The 24,875-nt window shown below is 34.7% G+C and overlaps 1 protein-coding gene across 1 annotated transcript in view; it reads left to right on the top strand.

Annotated features, from left to right (window-relative positions):
- Window positions 1-7,479: 7,479 nt before the first annotated feature.
- The window catches only part of LOC136036919 (protein Red-like), a 59,417-nt gene continuing 42,021 nt past the window's right edge, over window positions 7,480-24,875 (top strand). The window contains exons 1-3 of the mRNA XM_065719302.1: window positions 7,480-7,578; window positions 19,451-19,618; window positions 23,888-24,058. Of these exons, the coding sequence (XP_065575374.1) occupies window positions 7,568-7,578; window positions 19,451-19,618; window positions 23,888-24,058 (350 nt within the window). The 5' untranslated portion in view covers window positions 7,480-7,567. The remainder of the gene's footprint in view (window positions 7,579-19,450; window positions 19,619-23,887; window positions 24,059-24,875) is intronic.

Below are 24,875 nucleotides of genomic sequence, written 5' to 3'. Positions count from 1 at the left end.
ACAAGACTAAAGAACGAAAACATATAAGAAAGAAGCATAAATTGATGAAAAGCGTAATAAGGCAAAAGTAGTGATTCTTTTGATTCTCTTCTTTTCTCGTTGATAAACGCTTTGGACATGAAGCCAAAGCAGTTTGGCTTTTATTGATAAACGCTTTGGACATGAAGCCAAAGCAGTTTGGCTTTTATTGATAAACGCTTTGGACATGAAGCCAAAGCAGTTTGGCTTTTATTGATAAACGCTTTTGACATGAAGCCAAAGCAGTTTGGCATTTATTGATAAATGCTTTGGACGTGAAGCCAAAGCAGTTTGGCTTTTATTGATAAACGCTTTGGACATGAAGCCAAAGCAGTTTGGCAAATGCTTTGGACGTGAAGCCAAAGCAGTTTGGCTTTTATTGATAAACGCTTTGGACATGAAGCCAAAGCAGTTTGGCATTTATTGATAAATGCTTTGGACGTGAAGCCAAAGCAGTTTGGCTTTTATTGATAAACGCTTTGGACATGAAGCCAAAGCAGTTTGGCTTTTATTGATAAACGCTTTGGACATGAAGCCAAAGCAGTTTGGCTTTTTGGCTTTTATTAGTATACACTTTTTTCTCTCATATTTGAAAGTTTTGCCTTATATTTATATATTTTAAAGGAAAAGGTGGTGTAGTGTAAAATACTGTTGTATTAGGAACTTTTCGGGAGAGATTAAAGCAGGATGCTCTTAACAGGGGGGGGGGGGCAACAGCTTCTGGCTATAGTTGTCCTGGTCCTGCGGTAAGTGGCCAGTAGTTAGAAGTTGCGCTTGGCCACCCAAATAAACAAGATTCTCTCAAAACTACATATTGTATTCCTTTTCAGGCGTATGGAGCAAGGGGAGGGGATTTGGCCTCCCCTTCCCATAGGATATCCTAAATTTTCTTCAAATTTCTGAGACATCTCTTATTGAAATTAACAAACAATTTGTTTTTATAACTTTACTTCAACCTAACTTTTTTATTCGCCTTCCCCTCTCCAAGAACAACCTGCGTGTCTGTTCCTTATGGAGGATTTGATGCAATTATAAGGACCTTGGAAGCTTATGGGAGGGTAACTCAATATTGGCTATGAGAACAACTAACATCGTCCAGTGTTGCTACAGAAAATTACAAAACTTACCAAAATGATCGAAGAATCCAAATAAAAATTGTATTGCACGTACTTTCTTTTACCTCTCATTTACTTTTGCTTCAAATTGAGCCAAAAATAGATGGCCCAAAATTTGAGCCAAAATTGAGCCAAAAAACAATTGGGAACTCTCATTGAAATCTGTTTTTAATCTGTTCAAATTAAACTCAACTCAAGCTTGTTCTGAATTATCTAGCTTAGGAAAGAAGTAGCCCGCATGAATAAAATCTCAGGCTCAATCCAAAGCAACTAAGTCAATAATTTTAAGAAATTGAATTTAAACACGACACACTTAATTTGAACATAGCTTCTGTTAAATTGCCCTAGTTCAGATAAGTTGTAGCCTAGTTTCACTGAAGCTTAGCTTGTATCTAACGAAACTCTCTTACTATTGAAGTCAAAATTGTAATAGACCAATATTGAAGTCGAATTGAGCTTTTTTGATTTTGTCTGATTAATAAAAAGGTACCTTTTAGGAAATTTTTGATAATGCCCAAATGCAGCTAATTAGTATGATTAAAATGTAATTTTTACAACTGTTACTAAATTCAAACTTGTTCTTGATTTTTCTAGTTCTTCTGGTTGATGCTAAAGTGTCCAGGATTCAGAAAGGTCTAATTCCTATTACGGCCGTATTAAGCCGTTATCTTTGAGGTTTAGGTAAATGTAAAAACAGAGCGGAAAAGGGGGTCAGTTAGAACTTCTTTGTATTGGTAAATGTTGGTTTTCTCCGAGGCCACTATTTTTACCGACTGGGAGAATGTTTTTTCAGTGTGGTTGAAGTTACCATTAGTTTAGTGCGTGTTTCCTGTTTGTTCATTGTTCAGTAAAGCGCTATGAAATGATGAACAATTAGGGTACCTTTTGGGGGAGGAGGCAGATTTTCAAAGATAGCTTTTTATCAATATTCTCAGTGAAAAGAATCGGGAAAAAACTACCGTCCCCCAACCTTAATAGATTTTGGATAATTTCTTTCTTGTGTCTTCGTTAAAAATTTAAAATTATCCTCGCTCTCTCTTCCACACCCCCCACCCCTATTTTTTCATGTATTGGCACTCCTGGAACCAAGACACTAGAAAAGGGACGTACCAAATGTGATACGAGTTTTGCGGCATTCATGCTAATTTTGTAAATTTCAATATCTTATGGAAATTTTCTAAGTCTGTTGTTTGTAGCCTATAGACGTATTATTGGAGTTGTTCTATTTTTTGTATGATTTATACGTAGGCTTGTGATATAGCTTGTTTACTCCTCATATTGTTAGGATATGAAAATTAGTGTTTTTCCTGTAGCTTCTTACGCTCATACGCTGGGATTTATTGGGGAGAATGGAGAAGTTCTCATGACAAATAGAGAATAATTATATGCAAGTAAAAGAAAAAAACTATGCTAATAGTAATAACTATTTATTATTGTTACCAACTAAAAATTACCGAAAACATTACCATTTATTTAGTTTGAAGCGGAAGTCAAATTTTTAATTTTTTAAATTCGACGCAAATTACATGAAGTGTACTGGAATGTGTGTGTTTGTTAGAATGATGCGTTGCTAGAACATTGATAAATAAAACAAATAAACGATTAGGCTTCCATAATCTTTCCATAAAATTCTGGTTTTACAACGCAGATAACCTGAGGTATAGTAGTAGGTGTGAAAGCCTGAATGCATCTGGTAATTGTTATTTTCCAACTAGTTTAAGATCAAAAGTATATTTACGGCAAAAGAAATATATAATCAAACTCGCACTCAGGAAGGGGACCAGTCGTTGTGGAAAAAGTTCCCAGTTTTCTTTTCATTTGAAATTTTATACTAAAAAAAAAAAAGATTTGTTTTAATTCTAGAACTCCCAATTGATTTTCTGCTTTAATACTTTAATGCTTTATGTTGGCTTAAAGTATGAATACTTTAAGTCAGCTTAATATATATTCTATTCCTGGAAGTGAGATATTGTATATTGAGTTGTATTTATCTCTTCAAATGCTACTCTGGTGAAGTGCTGACTAATAAAGGTTCATCCAGGGTCATATCCTCAATATTTGGGGAGGGTGGGGGTACAAAAAATTTTTCGAGGGGAGAAGGGATTAAAAAACGTATCAAAAATTTGTTTATATTCATTTTTTTACGTTTTTCGAGTCGGACAAACATTTCAGGAGGGTTCAACCCTCCCCCCCCCCTCTGGATACGGCCTTGTGTTCATCATCTATTTTTCACCCAAAATGGAGATTCTAAAATTGTATTCCGATTTATTTATTTTTTTCTTCTTCTTTTTTTTCTTCTTTTTTTTTGGCTGTACCAAACTTCGTAGTAATACCCATCATAATCTATACTAATATCCTACTCCAAAAATTTGAGTTGGGTAAGTATTCTTCTGAGGCAGACAAATGTACTTATAACGGGCAAAATAATCGTAGGTCAATGCAAAATTATCCCCGGAAGCAATATAGCGCCACAGTAGTGGTGCTATATTGCGCCACCTTTGTTTTTAAGCTAAAATTTCTTCATTTTTATGTAATTTTGGAATTTTTGGGTATTGCGGTATCTTGGCAATTTCAAGTGGTGTCAATAAACGAACTAAATGATGAAGTTCATATTACCGCTGTTATCCTGCGGTAGGGATGAAGTACCGTACCATATAGGTATGAGGGCTCTAAATGCTGCTGTAGTCCTATACCACACCAAAAATAATTTGAGAATAGTTTTTAATTAGGGGCAAATTGAGGATACATTTTAACTAAAGCTTATGTGAGAAATAATGTATAAATTACGTGTTTCTAGTGTTTTATCCTTGTCTATCCATCCTTGGCAGCTTTTACGTTTTCCCCTCTTTTTCTTAAAGGACCGAAGATATTAAAATAAAAGCTAGTGTTTGATCCTTCTGGACATAAAACCTCTAATATTAGCGATCGGTTAATTCCTGAAGACAACTAAACTTAATCTCCTTAATTTGTTTGTTGCCATATATTTTTAGCTTATTTTTGCTGTTTTTTCATATTTTTTTGCTGTTTTGCCGTTTACGTTTACGTTACGTTTGCTGTTTACGTTGTTTTGCATTTATTTTTGCTGTTTTGCTGTTTACGTTTCTTTTTTCAATTTGACACCTGTTGCCACCATGAACTGCATAACAGCATAACAGCATAACTGCATAACAGGTCTTTTTTCATTAGAAATTAAATTCCTGATTTCTCTTAATCTTCTAAGATGTTTACGGTTATGTAAATTTTCGCTTAATGAATTTAATTTTCATTTTCACTGTCCTTGGTACTTCAATGGATTATTTTTTCCTATGCCAGGTAATGTTTTGTTGGCCTGTTGAAGTGAATGAAGAGACGATTTCTTCTTATTGTAAGGGCCATATTCCCTCATAGATACCATCGTATTGATCTTTTGAAGCATTGTGTTATTGCAGTGATAAAGTCGTACCTTTATTAGTGTTTACTTAGTTATGGAAATTTTTTTGTATGTATAGTCCAGATGAAATAAAAAATTTGGATATAAAATATGTATTCTAACTAGTTTATCAACTACTTTTGTTTTTGCAGTCATTTTAAAGTAATGGTGTATCTGGTTGGATTATTTGGCAAGTAAAGAAAAATATCAGTTCGCCATCTAGTATTCGTTTGCTATTTTCTATCTGACCGCATTGTGTTTCGGTGTCTTTGCCATGTTGGGTACAGAGAGAGAGAGAGAAAGAGAGAGATCGGTATATTTAAAAACTATAGTAGCATAGCTAAATTCAGTTTTTTCACAAAAATCTCTCATTTAAACAAAAATCACACACTACGACTCAACATTAAAAATTGATGTGAAGAATGGCACAAATGAGTTGGCATAACGATTAGTTCGTACTTTAGGGGGTACAAGTTTATTTTGTAACCGAGTTCGGCTATTGGGAGGGGCTGGTTCGGGTTGTATTGATCGGTGGCTCTCATTAGCTAGGACGGATTTTCCAAATTGCTGAATAAGGTGTTTTTTTTTTTTAAGGTTTAATATTGCTCCTTATATTTAGCTGATTTTTTTTCTGATAGTTTTTTAATTAATTTCAGAAAATTCGCCTTTTCTGTCTATAGAAAATACCCCCCCCCCCCCCCCAAAGAAAATTCCTCCTTGGAAAATTTCTCTCACGTAATATCCCCCAGACAATTCCATCCCTGCTGATAGCTCACCCATAAAACTTCTTGTGGATAATTCCGCCTGGAAAATTCTTTTTACTCTACTTTCATTTGAAAAAAAAGACTTGTTTTTCCTTTAATTTCTAACCATTTTTCGAAACATGCAGGAAATTTTCCCTCCGTAGAAAATTTTTACTGGAAATTCTCCTCATCCTATGTCTCAATGGAAAGTTTGTCCCCATGAAATTCCCACATGGAGAATCTCACCCGAGGAAAATCTCCAAGACAATTGTAACTCCTTTGAAAGTCTTCCTGGGCAATTTTCCCGGAATATCTGCATGTGTAAAGTTGAATTTGCAAAGAAAAAATAAACTAAATAAAAAGAATTTTGTATAAGAAGTTCAGTAAATTCCCCCGTGTATAGTTTGCCTTTGAAAGTTCTTCCTCTAAGACTTCCCTCCCCATCAAGAATTCCTCCTTGTAAAATCACCCAAACTTTGTATAGGTGTTTCTGAGACCCATATTACAAGATTTATCGGCTTAAATGGCTCAGTTTTTCATGGAACTGAAGACTCCCTACTGAAAATCTAGAAAGCCATATGACAGATGCAGCTGCTGACGAAGCTTGTCTTGCATTTACTACTAAAACTTCGTCATGTGATCCCCAAAAACTGGCTTGATTCTTGATTCTACATTTGTATCTACTTTTACTGATTCCAGTAAGGACCAATCCACGTATTTTGCTATTTTACTCTCAACTTGGGGAAGATCGTCAGGGTAATATATAATTTCTAGAAACGCGGATTGAAGTATGCGGAAATTGTGGAAAGTGTGATCTGAACAAGGCTTATAAGCTTAGAAGGTATTTTATCTAGTCAGGTCTTTTGGAGGCTCTCAGCAACGTTTAAGAGCCCACCCTCACTAAACTAGTTTGAGAACTGGCTATGCCATCTTATGGATACAGTTGTGTATGGTTTGTTTCTTCATATATGAGACAGTATATTGAATAGATGATTCTTCTTCTCGGCCATTTGTGAAACAATTTTCGTTGGATCTTTCCTACTGCATGTTCACTGGTAGATATCACAAAAAGCCGAAATAATATTGTTTTTGATATCGATATTCACGTTTCGACGTTCGATATCGATATTTTGTGTGACATATCCATATCTGACATCGCCCAACACTAGAAATCTCATTAACCCTCATGTTGCTGGTATACACTAAAAAAAAGTTCGTGTCCAAAGAAACCACCCCCGGTGAACCCCCACCAGTTACTGGACACTTGCCGGAAGTGAAGCCACGGAGAAGTACACAGTGGTATAACTTCTTGAAAAAATTCTAAAGCTCAAGGTGGAAGACCATCAATTTTTTCCAGTTTTTTCATCAGCAGTTTCATGTGCTTGGGTTCATTGGATTAATGTATATACACATCAAAAGTATTTTTTCCTCTTCAGTGCGGTTCAGTATGAAAGATTTATTAAATCTAAAACTGCTTAAACAATTTTTATTAGTCTAAAAATTACATAATTTAAGTTAAAGATGAAAACAATTACAAAAACTTGGGTATATTGACGGAAATTACATCACCAAATACGAGGAACCGAAGAGCACTGAAACGGAAATATCAAGACTTTATCTTTAAGAACACAAAAATTCGTGTTTTTGTAAAAAAAAAGACGGTAACAAATGTAACAAGTGAGTGTGCAATTTTTTTTCTAGCGGGGTAATTGTATTTTGGGGGGTTCATTAAAATTGAAATTTTAAGTCCTTGTCTTTTAGCAGAAGTACAGGTTTTTGCCATTTTTAACTGCACAACAACAATTTGGAACATTTATCCCTGAACATCTATATAGACTAGCTAAATTGACCAGGTTTCATAGACTATTAATGTTTTATTCTAATAGATTTGTTATAATGTATAGCTGTGTTCCGATTAAAAGGAGGGAAGTCCTTTGCTTAATATTCAATGCAGCTTATTGCAATTAATTTTCATCATAGGCAGCATAAGAAAACCATTTTCTTTGCAAGAAGAATGGTTTTCGCTGGCTGTCAGTCACAAAAAAGCATAGCGATTCAGAGTAGCCTATTATAAACACGGGGTAGATCTTGTGGCCGCAGAGCGTTGCTTCAAGTCAAAAAGTGACTTTTTCAGGTTTGAGCAAATAAAGATGAAGATGACCTCAAAAATTAGAATAGATGACGCTGTCTGTCGTTTCGAAATCCTGATATCGAAGAAGAAAGTAAAGAATAGGATCCAAAATATTCCAGAGCATATTCCTGGTACAACATAATAAGAAAAAATGGAAGACAGGTAAGCAAACTTCTTTATTATACCTGATAAATTTTCTGTGTTTGACCACATCCAAAGAAAACACGCTAATAAAATATATCTAATACCAACAGTTTTTTTGTTCAACCCCCCAAGGGTTGAAAAAAAACGGAATTTGGAATTTCAATTTTTTTTTGTCCAAGAACAAATTCTTTTCTTCAACCCCCCCCCCCAAAAAAACGGGAAAAAGAATTTAAAAATAAAATCCTACACGATATTCCACACCATATACTTGAACTCTGTTTTGAAACAGAGATCCTGGAATCCCTCTTTTCTTTATTCCTTTTACTTGCCATACTTTTCCTATAGCTGGTTATACCAAAAGTTTTTTTTGTTTATGCTCTCTCTAAATAAGATAGGCTATCATGTTTGCTTTTCTCTGAAGTAATTTAAAATGTAGACAACTGTGAGAGGAAATATGAATATCTGATTAAGTGACACATGTTGTGTATTTTAAAGAAAGAATTTTATTATTTTGAGGATCAAACCTGAGGAAATTTAGCAATTTATAGAACTTGTAATTCACCTTCTGCCAGTTTATGTAAATATTTTTGTAATTTTGTAGTTGGCTATATAATTTAGCTAGGATGAAAGCAAAAGCATCATTTGATGCCTTTTATATGCTCTTTCATAGTTCAGTAATTGCTTCTAGGGCTGATTGCATCTTGAGCCTTAAAAGGATCCCAAAGATATTTCATTGTGGTAAAATTCTAGTTTAGTGACTTTTGGTTATCTTGGAAAGGGGTTAGGTTAGGAAAATGAAACTTTTAGGGATGGGTCCACAGGCTAAAGTATATCCTGGGAAGGTATTTTAAAGGGTCAATGTTGGTATTGCTGGAACAATTTTTTTTGGGTCATGAAACTACTGTTAATAGATGCATTTTGACTTTTTAAATATTCTTGTATTTATACAATATTGTATAGAATTGTAATCATTTCCATTTTCATTGATCAGAAATTTGAAATTGCTATTGTTCTAAGACTGAAAATTGCTCTGTGGCTTTTAGAGACAATTTTTTGTTAGGATAGGTTAGAACAAAAAATTGTTCCAGTAATACCTACATCTTTGACATCCTAGTCTTAAAACATTAGCAATTTCAAATTTCTGATCAACAAAAATGGAAATGATTGCAATTCTTTATGTATAAATACAAGAATATTTGGGCTGGAATAACTCCATAACTGTGAGTTTGCAGTAGTTTTACAAGAGAGAAAAGATGTTCAAAAAGAGAAAAAATGCATCTATTAACAATAGTTTCATGACCCCAAAAAAAAAATCTTCTGGAAATACCAACATTTACCAACTACTGCAAACCTAACCTAACAAAAAATTGTCTCTAAATCCAGAGAGCAATTTCAAATTTCCAAACAACAAAATTGGAAATGATTGCAATTCTATATGTATAAATACAAGAATATTTGGGCCAGAATAACTCCATAATGGTGAGTTTGTGGTAGTTTTGCAAGAGAGAAAAGATGTTCAAAAAGTCAAAATGGATCTATTAACAATACTGTAGTTTCATGACCCAAAAAAGTTGTTCCAGTAATACCAACATTGACCTTTTAAGGTACCAACCTCTACTCCTTCTCCCTCTAGAGGGTCCTGAAATTTCCCTACATGACAGGTCTATAGGCTACCTGTTGAAATTTTGACAAAACAACATTTTGCCTCAATTTTCATTTACCAGTTGCTTTTTCTGTACCTTTAGTTCTGAAAATGCAATTCTTGTTATTTGAGTAGAATTCTGAGCCATATCAATGCTTTTTTTCAAAATTTAAGAAATATATTTGCATTACTTTAAAACCTTATAAATTAGGATTGAGCAAAGTTGTGAAGCTGAAAAAAAATTTGTTATACTTAGTTAAAGTAAAAGATCTATTTTGCAAGGTTTCACTTGTATAACACACATATTTTAAAGGTCATCAAAGGTAAGGACCCTCTAGAGGGAGAGGGAGTAGAGGTATGTACTTCAAAATACCTTCCTGTGACATACTTTAGCCTCTAGACCCACCCCTGAAAGTTTCATTTTCCTAACCTAACTCCTTTCCAAGATAGCCAAAAATCACTAAACTAGAATTTTACCATAAGTTGTCATAATAAGTATTTGAAGAATAGGCTTACTTATTTATACAAATTCAAACTTCATTCATTAGGCAACTCAAATATAAACCATTTTCCTACTGTTTCAATTTAAATGTATGCTTTTTGAATGCTGTTGATGAAAATAGCACTGATTTTTGTGATTTGAAATTTTGTTGTCAACAATTCAGGGTGTATTCTAATTCAGGATACATGCACATTAGGGGGGGGGGGGTGGAGGAGGAAAAAGTTCATGGTAAATTTAAAGTAGGTCATATAATTCAGGTGCAATGAAAGTGAAAAAATTATTGATGTTTCTTTTATGCTCTTTCATAATTCATATGAAATACATTTGGGGCCCCTTTAATGGCTCAAGATGCAATTAGCCCCAGAAGCAATTATTGAATTATGAAAGAACATTAAAAAAGACATCAAATGATGTTTTCACTTTCATCCCAGCTAAATTACATAGCCAATTACAAATTTACCAAACATTTTACCTTAAATTACAGCTAAGAGCAATAAACATGAATGGATTCAGCAGTAACTATTTCATTGAATATCTTTGCAACTGTTGACAATTTGTAATGAAAAGAATTGAGTATAGACTCTAGATATTGTGGATTGCTTGACAAGTTTCAGGTGTAGCTCTTGAGTTGGTTCCAACAGTAGGTAATAACACTGGGAGAGTATTAGCCCTCAATAACTTGTTGGCTAAAATGGCATCCTCTCTATTTTTCTATCAACGAGTGTAGAGAGATTCAGCTTTGATAGTCTTATAGGGTAGGAGAGCTCCTGCATGCCAGATATCACTTTGGTAGTATGTCTCTGCAAATCTTAGATAACTTTTATGTCTTTTTTTAAAATATGGGGAGTTAAGAGACATTTGAGCTTCAAGCTTAGGAACACAAGTCTCTTACAGAAGACTGATGACTTTGGAATGAGTAGAAATAGTATGCTTTATCAGTCCCATAGTTGAACTAGCCTGAGCAGTAGATCTCTTAGCATGATGGCTGAATTTTAGTTCATGCTCATTATTTACAGAGGAGAGTGGGTGGCCTAAGAAAGAATAAGAGTGACAAGGATTCAGTTCATCAAAGGGAATGATATGGCACTTGGCAACATTGAATTAAAGAAGCCAAGTATCAGCCCATGGACCCAGCAATTGAAGATTATTTTGTAGAAGGGTATGATCTTTGCAGGACAAGGCTGATCCAAGGAGCTTCAGATTGTCTGCAGAAAGAGTTGATTTACTGCTGATAATGAGAGGAACATCATCAATGAAGATATTAAATGCTGTAGGACCCAAAACACTTCCCTGAGGAACTCCACTAAAAAAAAAAATGTGTAGAGGAAGAAAGAATATGATTACTAGAGTCATCCAATAACAAAGCACATTGAGATCAAGAATAAAGAAAATTAAGAATCAGGGATTTCTCTGCAGACTTGACTGCACATAATTTAATTCTAAGTTGCCTGTGATAAACTTTGTCAAAAGCTTTAGAAAAGTTAAGCAGAATCATATCAGCAACTATATCAAGCAACTTGGTGATGTGATCATATGATTCAAGGAGATTGGTGTCAACAGATCTTCCAGAACAAAAGCCATTTTGGGAACTGCATAAAACATTATTTACTTCAAGGTGTTTAACAACTGCAGAGTTCATTATTTTTTTTTGAGAACTCTAATAACTGCTGATGTCATGTTAATGGTCAATAATTTTCCAGCCTTTCTGCCTTTTTTAGATATAGGAATGATATGTGCAGTTTTCCAATCCAGAGTTAGTCTGGAAAGACTTAATGATAACTTGAAGAGCAGAGAAAGAGGTTGACACAAAATTGTACAATATTCATGGAGGATATGTGGGTGAATGCTGTCTGAACCATCAGATTTTTCCATTCGACTATCAGAGTTTTCTGTGGTTTTATTTTTCTATAGCAAGTCCATGCTATAATTTTGCAATTTCATTTTGTTTAAATTAACAGTCTCCTCTGTTTACTATTGCCATTTTGCCAAAAAGTTCAATGCTCCAAAAAATTATGGAACATTTCGTAAATTGGCAGAATTTTAATGTGTATAAATTATCAAGTCTAGGCCATCAGATCTGATTATGATAAATCCATGCATATAGAAAATAAGAGTTTGGAATGCCAAATAAGCATTAGGTTTAAAATTTTATGGTATGATTATCTTAGTTATTTGAGATAAAAAACATGAACAATAGATCTCTTTAGGGATCAAAATTCAATTTTAGATAGTTGTAATAAGCATATTTAGAAAGAGCATAAAAAGGTATTTTGAATAGTGTGTTCAGTGGTGTCAATTCATGGAAGCTATGGGAGAAGGTAAAATTACATTTATCTAAGAGGGTTACTTAAACTTACCAATAAAGATTTCTGTAAGCTTCTTATGACCCCAAGAGCTCCTAGCAAGTCAATTATTCTTTCTACACCTTCTGCATCTAATAAAGAGTGATTACAGGATATATTGTCTGAAAATCGTAAGACCAGCAAAGCTGTTCAACATGCTGATCAGCTTTGATTAATAAATGTTCATAAAACTGGTCACATTAATAAAATAATTATATTACCAAAAAACTCACAGACATAAGTGCATACAATTTTAAAAGATCACACTTTTTGGTATTTTGCATCCTCTGCCACTGGAAAAAATAGTACTTATGCCTCACCTTGCTTACTTTTATGGGGTAAGGTTTATATTGATTGACTGTTCAGGTAGCTAAGAAATAAACTTACCTTTATAGTTAGAATTGTATCCTGACTCCAAATTTAACATGCATTTGCATTAGAAATGAACTTTACTCTACCCCTGTATATAATAATAATAATAATTTTTTTTTACCCACTTGTTTTGACAAATTAAGCGGAGTAAAAACATTAAGGAAAGAAAAACAAAATAACACAAACAGTACAATTAATACAATCTAATCAAAGGATGGTAAGGGCCCAAGCGTTGACAGGCCTCATCACCTAATCTAGTATAGAGTTTTTTATAAACAAAAATAATATCAGTGGCACAAAACTTTCTGATAATCTTCTGATTTCTATAAGAACACGGCAGATACAATAAATATTTACAATAACGAAACTCTTAATAAATATTTACAATACAGAACTCTTATACCCTGCAAATCTTGATTATTAAAAAACGGGCGCAAACCGGCCAGAAACAATATAGAATGATCGCAATATGTAGAATAAAGTCTGGATAAAGCCTTTCGTGAATATCTGCCTCAGTTCGGGATAATTTTCACGTACCCAATTTTAAGTTTACTTTTAATATCATTTAGCCCACAAGATAGGAAAGCTGATAAAGATGAACAAATACTAATACTAAACCACCGAATTGAAGAAACGAGCTTAACTGAAAAATAACCACAACCAAGGTCACTACTTTGATGCTTAGCATTAAAAACTAAATATTCACATTTTTCAGTATTAAGTTTGAGGCCGATTTCCTCAAAAGACTTAGAAACAAGCTGGGTCGACTTAATTAGGCTAGATTTAGTGTGGCTGATCGAAAGTAAATCATCTGCATATGCAATATACGAAAGATTAGTTAGGCCTAAAAAACATGATGGATTAATACGTGGCAAAACAGAATTAAGACAATCATTAAAAAGATAAGGGGATAAGACTCCTCCTTGCCTAAGACCAGAACGGATGGGGATATTACCAACATAGGTGTCACCTGACTTGAGTCAAACATATGAATTAGCATACCAAAAACGAAGAGTTGATATAGTAGACACATTTGCACCAAGTTGGAGTAAAGAATAACAAAGTTGGCTATGGCATATTGAATCAAAAGCTTTTGAAACATCGAGTGCAAAAAATGAACCTCAAAACCATTTTTATGCGCTTCAAGTAATAGCGAAACTGTAGCACAATGAGCATGTTGGCATCCTATATACGGCTTGAAGCCAAACTGATTAGACATATAATCTACATTAGACAGGAGATCAGGGAGCAAAACATATTCAAATACTTTACTTAAAGTACAAGCAACCGTAATAGACCTATACAAAGCACAACTAGTTGGGTCCTTACCATGTTTCAAAATTGATGTAATGTTACCAACTAAAAAAGAATCAGGGACTAAAGAAGAGCATAAACACATCTCAAAAAGTAACTGCAAGTGATAAACTAATTCCTCCGAATCGGTGTTGAGGTGAAAAGCACTGATGCCGTCTATATCATAAGATTTAGATTTAAGTCTCTCTACACTTCTTTTGACACGGTCAACACTAACGGGAGGTACATGACCTTGAATGATTTTCTTAGGCAACAGATTAGAACAGAGCTTTGAAAAACGAAAATGAACTGCATATATCACTGTATCGAAAATGTTACTATAATGATTGATCCATGATACATTAGGGATTTGGTCGGCCGTAGGCGATCTATCAAACTTCGCGACATTAATCACTTTTTTCCACTGGCTAGGAGACTTAGGAAATTCGGCACCATTGTACCTAATTTTTCGAAGATAGCGTTTAAAATCAAGCTTAGTTCTTTGTTTAATATCGAAAACATTACCCCTTAAAGGGCGGCCGCAAGCTATCCAAATTTTTAGCCACAATTTAGCCCGATTTTTTATTGTCTTGAACTCTGGGTCATTCTTCCAAATTGAACTTCTTGTTTGTGCTTGAAAGCAACATAGGGGAACAGCTACCTCTTCAGACCTCTTTAAGCACGATACAATTTGGCTATAATAAATATTAAGCTGAATTCTGGCTTGTGGGGACCCAACGCTTGTACCCAACAGATTAAAAGGGACTTTAATCGTTGATAGAAGGCTAACAAGCGTAGAAAAATAAAGAGGCCAGTCAGCTTTGTTCCATTCTCTTTTACAAATCCATTTTCTAGAATTAGGACGAAGGTTCTTCTCAGCAGTAGCATTAAGGGTAACAGTGAGGGATAGGGGGAGATGGTCATAATCACGCTCATCCTGATCAACATGGACTTCGCCACAGATGAGACCAGAAGAAACGATACAATGGTCAATGTCCGAAAGTGAGCCACTATTATGGATATAGGAATGGGAGGCATCTTTCTTCAAAATTATAGTAACTATTCGGTAGGGAATCCAAAAGAAGCTCAGTCCGCACTGATGAAGAGTTAATATTACAGTTCATATCACCAATTAATAACCAATCCAGTCCATAACTCTCAATGCCATTCAAAAGACTTTTTATTAATGCGCAAGATTTTGTAAATTTAGTTAAACTTCGGAGGGATTTCTGGTCACAGGGGAGATAAACATTAATGAGGACAAGGTTGGCAAGACGAATAGCAATATAACAATCACTCTCGTGATAACATAAAGGGGGTGGTGAAAACAGCGTCTTTTTTATTAAACATGCTAGGCCACCTGATGGTCTGCCAGAGGTTTTGCGTACACTTTTAGAAAAAACTAAGTGTTCGTTACTTCTCTGTAGGGAGTTTAAGCTCACTAAAGGTAGGAGATGCTCCTGGAGGAATAAAACATCAAAATTTTCTAATTTCTGATCTAAAGAAACGTCTTTATCCTTAGTACCGTTAATATTGAACGAACATATAGTGAAGTTAGTCTTAGCACTCATTTTCTAGTATAGGACGATCGTTCCAACAAAAGTTCACGAAGAATTCGGCATTTCATTGAGAATGACACATGATTGCCTTGACAGTTCGCACATTTTGGTGTAGCCTGGCACGGAGAATCAGGCGAGGATTCATGTTGCCCTGCGCAACGGGAGCAGCATTTTTCTTTATCACAATTTGATTTTAAATGATTTGGTGATTGGCAATTATAACAGCATTTGGGTGGGTGTGGTATTCGTAAACTCGATATATCCCATACCCAATCTTTATACCAAGTCGAAGTGCATTAGCGAGCGCAACAGCGTTTTCAAAAAACACTCTAACAGCCAAAGAATTGCCTATTCGTTTCGCATGAGTAATATTGTTGCAATCAATTAACATTCCCTCATCAAAATTGGTCGGTATACCTTTAATGATTCTAATATATTTCGTTTCTTTTACTTTGACGTCACAATCTCTCATTACAGTCGGAACGGCATTGCAAAAGTTCCTTGCAGCAATCTGGTCAATTCGTACCACCAGCTTATCGCCAGAGGGCTTAATGGTATGATTACATTCATGACCTGGAATAGAGTCTATTATTTCGCGACGCTTGGCAGGATTATTTAATTCTGATGGGACTTTAGAAATAACAACGGTCGTCAGATCGGGATTCAATGACTGAGTGCCAGGGCTGCTAAGAGGGGGGAATTTAAGATCGTACGACGAAATCTTCTCACGAATTTGCTTAAGTTCCGAATCAATGCTTACAAGCTTTGAGGCGAAGCTAGAATAAGCCACAGCAGGAATAACAGGAACCTCGGTAGGTAAAATAATCACGTATGTAGGCAAAGACAAATTTTCGCTGTCGCATTTCTGGAAGATTTCCATCATGTCCTTAATGTGACGGTAATTAGCTTGATCGCCTTGGCGTCTTTGCACACGTTCACCCTCGTAAACATGAGACCAAAGTTCTATTTTAGCCGCCATAATAGACTTCTCATCAAAAAAACCAACAGCATGGTTAGCAATAACTTCATCACTTACTCCTTTTTAAGATTGGATTGCACGAAATTCAACACCGACGAATGTACATATTCCGTCATAATGGTATAACCAACAAATATGGAAAATTAGCCAAAGTCCAAAATCAAATCAGTTTATTACTCACCATACTGTCAAACAGCTAACATCCGATTAAATTAGTTTCAAAATAATCCTTTTCAAAGTAACTGAATTCGTTCAGTATACTGCATATACTAATGCAGGGTATATATTTGCACATTAAGGGGGGAGGGGTAAAGTTCAAACTTACCTCTATAGTCAGAATTGTGTCCTGAATCCTAATTTAACATTTATTTTCATCAGAAATGAACTTTCACTCCTACCTCCCTAATGTGCAAATATATACCCTGAATTGGTATCTGTAGGGGTGGTGTTAAAGTTCATTTCCAGCACAAATGAATACTAAACTTGGATTCAGGATGCAATTCTGACTATAGAGGTATGTTTATTTCTTAGCTACCTGAATATTGTGTTAATATAAACCTTACCCCTTTCATATACTTGGTGCAGAAATTAAGCAACTTTATTTGACTGGAATAACAATAATTTACTTATAGCTTACTATAAAGTACAAGAAAAAGTTAAGCAACTAAATATATAGAAAAAATGAAACTAAAACGAAAAACTAAGTAGTAAATTATGTGGAAAACATTTCAAAAGACCAAGAAACATGTTTGATATACATGCCAGTGAAAAGATTAACCTTCCACATAGTAGGTGTTATAAGATATGCTTCTGCAAATAGATTCAAATCATATAGACCTATTCCTGATGGGAGCTAGAAATCCTAAGCACCTAGAAATGTGTACCTGGCACATCTTTGGAGTTTGTAGATTTAAACTGAAAAGAAAGACCACCCTAAATTTAAGCTATTTAAAATAATGAAATAGTTGTAAAATAAAGAATATTACGATGGGTTTATTCCAAGCTGGTGTATAGAATTTCTGAGCATTTTAATGTACAGGGTTTTAATAAACACAAGAAAACCACCCTTAATTAAAGTTTTCTAATATATAATTCCAAATCTAACTACTGGATGATAGTTTCTTGCTTGATACTTTTGTATAGTTATAATTTATAATTTGTATAGTTATAATTTGTATAGTTATAATTTGTTATAGTTATAATTATAATTTGTATAGTTATAATTTAAAGCAGCAGCTTGGTTTTTCTACTAGATTTAGAATTGCTAAAGGGTTCTATCTAAAATTCTATCTCTAGAGTGGTTTTTACTTTTTTTTTGTATTGGGGTTCAAACTTTTTTTTTGGTTATGGTAGAATGTCCCTAGTAATTTTCTGTCTTTTGGTTATTCCAAGACTGAAACACTAAATATAAATTGAAAGCTTGGATCTGGTCAATCTTGCATCTAAGAGATTCAATTTAGCAATCAATAATTCTTGGCTTTTAAGTTTTTTATTTATAAATTATTATGCGCCTGTTTTGTACTTGACCTTTTCTCTTTAATTGCCTTTTTAGCACATTAAATAAAAAAAAGAATTTTTTTTTTCAACTGAAAGTAGCCTACCAAGCAACATCAAGACTTAAAATCAAAAGAAATTACTCTGTATATGAGGGGGGTTGCCTCCTCCTCAATACCCTTCTCTTCATGCTAAGGTTTTTAAGCACTTTAGAAAAAGTTCTTTATTATAATTAAATGGAGTCAGGAGTCATTGTTTAAGAATTGGAACAAAAAGTCTAACTTTAGCATAAAACGTGGGGTATTGAGGAGGAGGTAGAATCCCTTATATACAGACTAATTTCTGTTTGTTTTAAGTATTAATATTGCTTCTTCCTTTCAGTTAAAGATTAATTTGTTAAAATTTAATTTCTGATCGCTTTTCAAATAATGCTAGAAAACCTGCCTTGCCTACCATGGAAATCCCCTCAGAAAAAATTTCTCAATGGAAAGTTCCCCGACATAAAATGCTCCTCCCTGGGAAATTACCCCTGGACAATTCCATCCTCACTCCAAATTCCCCTCAGAAATTTTTTTGCTTATTACTCCAACTGAAAATTTCTCCTTTGCATACTCCCACTTGAACAAATTTTTAATTTATATTTAATTTTTGACCGTTTTTCAATCCATACTGGAAATCCCCCTATGTGGAAAATATTTCTGACCCCCCTCCTCCAATGGAAAGTTTCTTCCATGGAAAATTTCCTCATAGAGAATTTCTCCCATGGAAAATGCCTCAGAGAATTCCAACCCCACTGAAAATTCACCCCAGAAAATCTCAACATGTAAAATTGAGTTGCTAAAGAGAAAGAAAGACATAAAACAAGTTTTGTGCAGGAATTCTGGAAAATGTCCCACATGTAAAATTTCTTTTTGAAAGCTCACCCCCAGAAACTTTCCTCCAAAAAGAAAGTTTTCCCTGTAGAAAATTCTCCCCTCCACAAATAATCTTCCTCCAAAATGTATGTATGCTTCCTTATAACAAGTACTGTATGTAAACAATGGGTAAAATTTTATAATTTACAGCTATTCTAGGGGTTGTGGGAGGTCATATCATCCCCAAAGACATAGTTATTAGAACAAAATGGCTATCTCAAAATCTTGATTGGCCAGCTTTGGGAAAAAGGGGCATGGAAGGGAGCTTTTTACCCTCGAATCTTTTTGATCACTTAAAAAGGGTGCTGAAACTTTTTATCTCCTTTCAAATGAGCCCTCTCCTGATCTTCTAGGACCATTGGTTCAGTGCAATCACCTCTGAAAAAAAAAACATGCATCCATGATCTTTCTTCTGGAAAACCCCCCAAACGAAATTTTATATTAAGATCTCTTTACTAAGATATATTTACCATTTTTACTAAATCTGGGAGGAGGATGTCCTTTTGTTTTGGCAGTATGTATATTTTTGTATACTTCCACTGCTTTAGGGCCAGTCAAAAAGTTGTTCGAGAGGAGTTGGTTTCTGGTGCTTTTAAAAAGTGTTTTATTTTCGCCTAAATATCTGTTTTTGCACATTTTAATATGCTAAAGAAATTTCTACAGGAATTATAATTTCTAAAGAAATCATATGGGGTGATTACCCAAATTTCTGTATATGTATAGTTATGTATGCATGAAGCTCCCACCTTTTATTATTCATAGTGTTCCTTTGTTAACTGAATTTATTTTTCAGTCATAAACTTACCAATGAAGATTTTCGTAAGCTCCTTATGACCCCAAGAGCTCCTAGTGGGTCAACCATACCTTCTACACCTGCTTCATCAACTAAAGAAAGACTACAAGATGTACCATCTGGAAATAGTGAAACCAGCAAAGCTGAAGCCAGGAGAAGGAAAAAACTGTAATTATTGTTTTGGTTTCTTTTCCTAATGTTCAATTCTGACACACCAATTTTTATGGCACTTCGTATCTACCAAGTGACATATAGTGATCACAAATTCTGTCTATCTGTCGGTCTGTCTGTCTGTCCTTGTTTGTTAGTTTCGGCACTTCCAGGTAAGCTAGGACGATGAAATTTGGTAGGTGTATCAGGGACCAGACCAGATTAAATTTGAAATTGTCGTTTCTACGATTCGATCATTTTGGGGGGAGTAAAGGGACAGTAAATTGGAAAAATTAGAAAAAAATGAGTTATTTTTAACTTAAGAACTGGTGACCGGATCTTAATGAAATTTGATATTTAGAAGGAACTCATGTCTCAGAGCTCTTATTTCAAATCCCGACCAGATCTGTTGACATTGTGGGGAGTTGGAGGGGGAAACCGGAAATCTTGGAAAACGTTTAGAGTGGAGAGATTGGGATGAAACTTGGTGGGTAGAATAAGCAAATGTATTAGATACGTGATTGACGTAACCGGACTGGATCTGCTCTCTTTGGGGTAGTTAGGGGGTGGGGTTCAGTGCTTTGGCGAGTTTGGTGCTTTTGGACGTGCTAGGACGATGAAAATTGGTAGGCGTGTCAGGGAGCTGCACAAATTGACTTGATAAAGTCATTTTCCCCGATTAGAATATCTGGGGGGGGGGGGGCTGAAGGGAGAGGAAAAATTAGAAAAATTGAGGTATTTTTAATTTACGAGTGGGTGATCGGATCTAAATCAATTTTGGTATTTAGAAGGACCTCACGATTCAGAGCTCTTATTTTAGCTCCCGACCGGCATTAAGCCTCTGATTTTCCTTTTGAATCAATCTAGTGATTCTTAGAATTTTGCTAGAGCTCATACCATATGAGCTCTTGGCTCTTCCAACCTCGTCACAAGTGCCATATGAGCTCTCAGCTTTTGTTGGAATTAGGAACAGAGTCTTTGAATTAACAATTTTCTTAGGGAGACATAGCTGTGAGGTATCAAGCAAAAGTATTGTTTTTTAATTGTTATAATTGAACATTTAATTGTTTTAACCTAACAAGCTATGCTTTATGTGCCAAATAACTATTTAGTAGTTGTAAAAGTGGATTTCTTTTTAAATATGATTGAAATTATTGTAGGAGCTTTGTGTCTTAAATGTCAATGTTGAAAGCCTATTTATGCTAAGCAACACTTTTTTCAGCATTTGATGAGTTTTTGAAGTTTTTTGAGTCTTGGAAAATCCGACACACCTAGTATTTGTAATATAAAAATTTGAAGCAAACAAGACATCTAACCTACAAAAATCAGACAGGCGTAGGTGTATCTTAATGAAAGGAATTTTCACACACAACTTAATTGTTTAATGGAATACTTTCTTCTTTGCCAGGCCTAGATTGAATTGGCACAAGAGCTGATTGGATTTTTTTTGTGGAGCCATCTCTATATATCAAATATTTAAATAGAATATACCTCCATAGTAGTTTACGCACGTAAAGTAGTTCGTGTACATAGTGTAAAATCTCTCTGATATAGGACTGTCCTGATTAAATTCAATAGATTTGACATGAACGTTTACTGGTATCAGTTTTCTATATTATAGAGTATATATTGTATAATAATAAACACATTAATAAATCATGTCCAGCAATGCAAACTTGAAATTAATTTATTTTTAATTATTTGAATAAGTCATAATTTATCCTTTATTGTCAAAAACAATTTGGTTTATTTTTTTGTTCATTTTGGTGGTAATGCAGGGCTTGAGTCTTAGAAATTATTGATGTGAAATTAGTTTACAATATATGCAAGGGATTGGTCTTCAGCTTCCATGAGGTTATTTCCCTGTAGAAAAGAATTTTCAGTAGTTATCTTATTTTCGGTTCTAGGTGTATTCCCCCTTCCCGCCGAAAGTTCCTCCCTGTGGGGAATCCTCCTATGCAAAATCCCCCGCCCTCTTCTGGGGAATTTCTCACAAAAAATTCCCGGACTGCCCCATAATGAAAGTGCACAGAGATAACAGACTAGGATGAAGAAGTACAAGTAATTACTTCCTGTTGACATGGTCTGGTTGTGACATCTATAGTATATTATACCAGTTCACACCTTGCGATCTAGAGCGCGTCCAGTAGTCATGGCTATGAAGGGTTTACCGCCTAAAATACCTTTTTAGGGGTGTCTTTTGAAATTCAATAACGTGGAGGGAAAATTCAACATAGAAACAAGAAAATTTAACATGGACAGTACCATATATTCTGCCTGTATTTTGGAATATAGGTAGTATCATATTCTAATTCCCTTCTTTTCTTCATTCTTTTTATTTGTCTTACTTTCCCTTCGGCAGATCAATTTTACATGCAAGAGGGATATTCCGAGGGGTAATTGTCTACAGGTAGAATGGGGAGGGGGGAGTTCGCCAGTCACCTTATTTTCTTGTCGCCTAAGGCCCAAGCAAACCAAGGTCTCTCTAACCGTAATTTGGGCTTTTTGCCAGTTACTAATAAACATTACTATACAAATATGTTTATTAATTTCTTTTCATTATTTTGTGTATACAATTTATCAGATTTTCTCCAATCGATTGAATGTACACAAATAGTTTCAGCACACTTGTACCTTTGGCTTACTTTCATAACCGTGTGTTTGATTCTAGCTATGCAGCATCTCAGCTTGAATGCTAGAACATTTCTTTCGTCTTTGGATTTGAGTGTCTATGTTTCGTACCCATATATTACTATAGAAATGACCAAACTGTGGGGTTGGTGCATTTCGAGTTTGCTAGACAGATGCTTATTTTTTCTGAGGCTGCCTGGTCCTTATATCCCAGGACATGCTGTCATTTTACATTAGAGCTATGACAGCTACCAGAGGAGAATGGGCTACCAAGGTACAAGAAATGGTCAATTATTTCTATCTGACATCTACCTATGGTGATAATGGGGAGTGTTTCCAGCTCTTGTCTCATAGCTGCTATATCTGTGGACTTGCTGTTATTGATCTCCATCCTGAAGTCTTGGTGACGTCGTAGAGTTCTCCAGCTTGTGGTTATTGTTCTTGTGGAGAATTGGCAGGATTATATATAGAATGCGCTTATGTACGATTGTCTACCAGCAATCCTGTTTTTTTAGTGTCATATTCCGGCTGCATCAATGATGGAATAGCATTTCGGAAGAGTTTGAAGAGGTGTGCTGATAAGATGTAACCTTAGAGTACTTCTGACTAATTTCTGAACTCTTCTAAGAACCTATCGGCAGTTAGTGGTTAATACGTGGCCTCAGTATCACTGCTAATACAGATCCTTAATTTTGTTCATGAATAATCCTGTAATGATAGAGGATATGCCAAATTTTTCATAACCTTTCATGTCGGAAGCCTTTCGGAAGTTGACGAATCGCTGGCAGAGTTCTTAGTCGAATTAGATTCATCGTTCCATGAGTTGTTGAACAACGAATATCTGATTGATTGTGGATATTCTAGGGCTGAAGTTCGCCCGATTTTCTCCAACGGCAAAAACAGTTGTTACTTTTATACGCTGAAAAAACTTATCAGAAAACGTGACTGATGGCTCGTGATGCTGATTGGACTATTTCTGCATTCTTTCTTAAATCCATTTTTGTGAATACGGAAAATGTAGGCTTGCACAATGACACGGTAGAATGGCCGTTTTTCATGCTGCAAAAATGGCCTGGCAGAGATCAGTTACATCATCTGATTCGATTCTAATGAGGCTCAATCATGGCCTTTACTCAGCTTGAGTGGCAGATTCTTTGATCAGTTTCCGACTTGAGTGGCCCCGGAAGTTTTAATTTCTTGGTTGGATATGGGAATAATTTCAACGTATTAGCTGCTCGAGGGCAGTATTTGTCTTTGTGGTATTCCGTCCATCTTTCAAGTTTAACTGAAACTCTTAGTAATTGATGAGACGGCCTGTTGGTTACTCGCCAGTCAGCCTGCTTGATTCATTGTCCATGTTGAAAAAGTGTGTTTAATTAATTAATGATGAGACTGTGATAATTACAGGAAAAAACTGGAATTTAAATGAAAATAGTGAAACAACATTTGATTGATTTTGAAAATATTGTGGTTTATTTCCAAAAATAATAAAAAATTTTGTTCTCTCGCAAAATTAATGCTGGTCCACCATTGTTGAAAATCAAATCTGATCTCCGATTTTTCGTTCACCAGAAAAATCCTATTGTCCTAGTCCATTATTCTTAGCTAATGTCGTCTAAGAACTTTTTAACTCTTATTCCTTTTACTATTTTCCAGTCTATATGCTAAGATCAAAAAGGAAGAGGAAGATCAAATGGCAGAACTGGCAAAGAAATATCGAGATCGTGCGAGAGAAAGACGTGATGGCATCAATCCAGACTACAATCAAGCAGAAGACACAACTACATCTGGCGGTGCTTACAAAGCTGTAGCACCTGACATTCGATCGTGAGTTATTATCTTATCTAAATCGGCAATTTTAACCGAGAAGATTCCTGTAGATGGATAAGTTTATAAAAAGAGGATTTGCCAGTTTCTTTTTTGTTTGTTTTTATTCTGACTTTGACAACTGGCTTGTCATCTTGTGTTAGCTGTTTTAACCACTGAGGTTGATCATTTGGTAAAATTACATTAAAAATTGAAATTATGGTAATAATGCCGCGGCCCTCCACGCGTCAATTATAGGGACTAATTTTTTGGTGGTGTTTATAAAGTAGTAGCGTTTGGCATTCGATCATAGGCTAATTTTTTATTTGAACTCACACATACTAAGCAAGAAGACTCTTGCAACTGAATTATTCAGTAAAAAGAAAAGTTGCATAGTTGTTTTTTTTTTTTTTTTTTTTTTTACAGATTTTGCATTTTAACTACTGGCTAAGCATTTTATAATACTAATAGTTTATTGTTACCTTCTGCATACCCATTTATTTTCAATGATCAGTTATTCTCAAATACAAAAGTAAAAAAAGCCAAAATAATACAACTTTAGTTCTTCTAAATTAACTCCAAAATTCTCAAAGTTAACTTAAATAGACGAATTTAAACATTAGAATCCATTTATTATCTATTTATCTATTTATCTATATTATCTATTTATTATCCATTTATGTTCGTTTTAAGTTTTAATGCTTCTCCTTACTTTCAATTGAAAAATCTTTTTCATGTTTATATTTTCATTGTTTTTTTACATACACATTTTTTACATACACGCTTTTTTTACATACACATTTTTTTTACGCATACAACACAAATGCACTAAAGAGGA

This window comes from Artemia franciscana, chromosome 2 (assembly GCF_032884065.1).
Source record: "Artemia franciscana chromosome 2, ASM3288406v1, whole genome shotgun sequence".
NCBI lineage: Eukaryota > Metazoa > Arthropoda > Branchiopoda > Anostraca > Artemiidae > Artemia > Artemia franciscana.
This window is presented reverse-complemented; position numbering and strand designations above follow the sequence as displayed.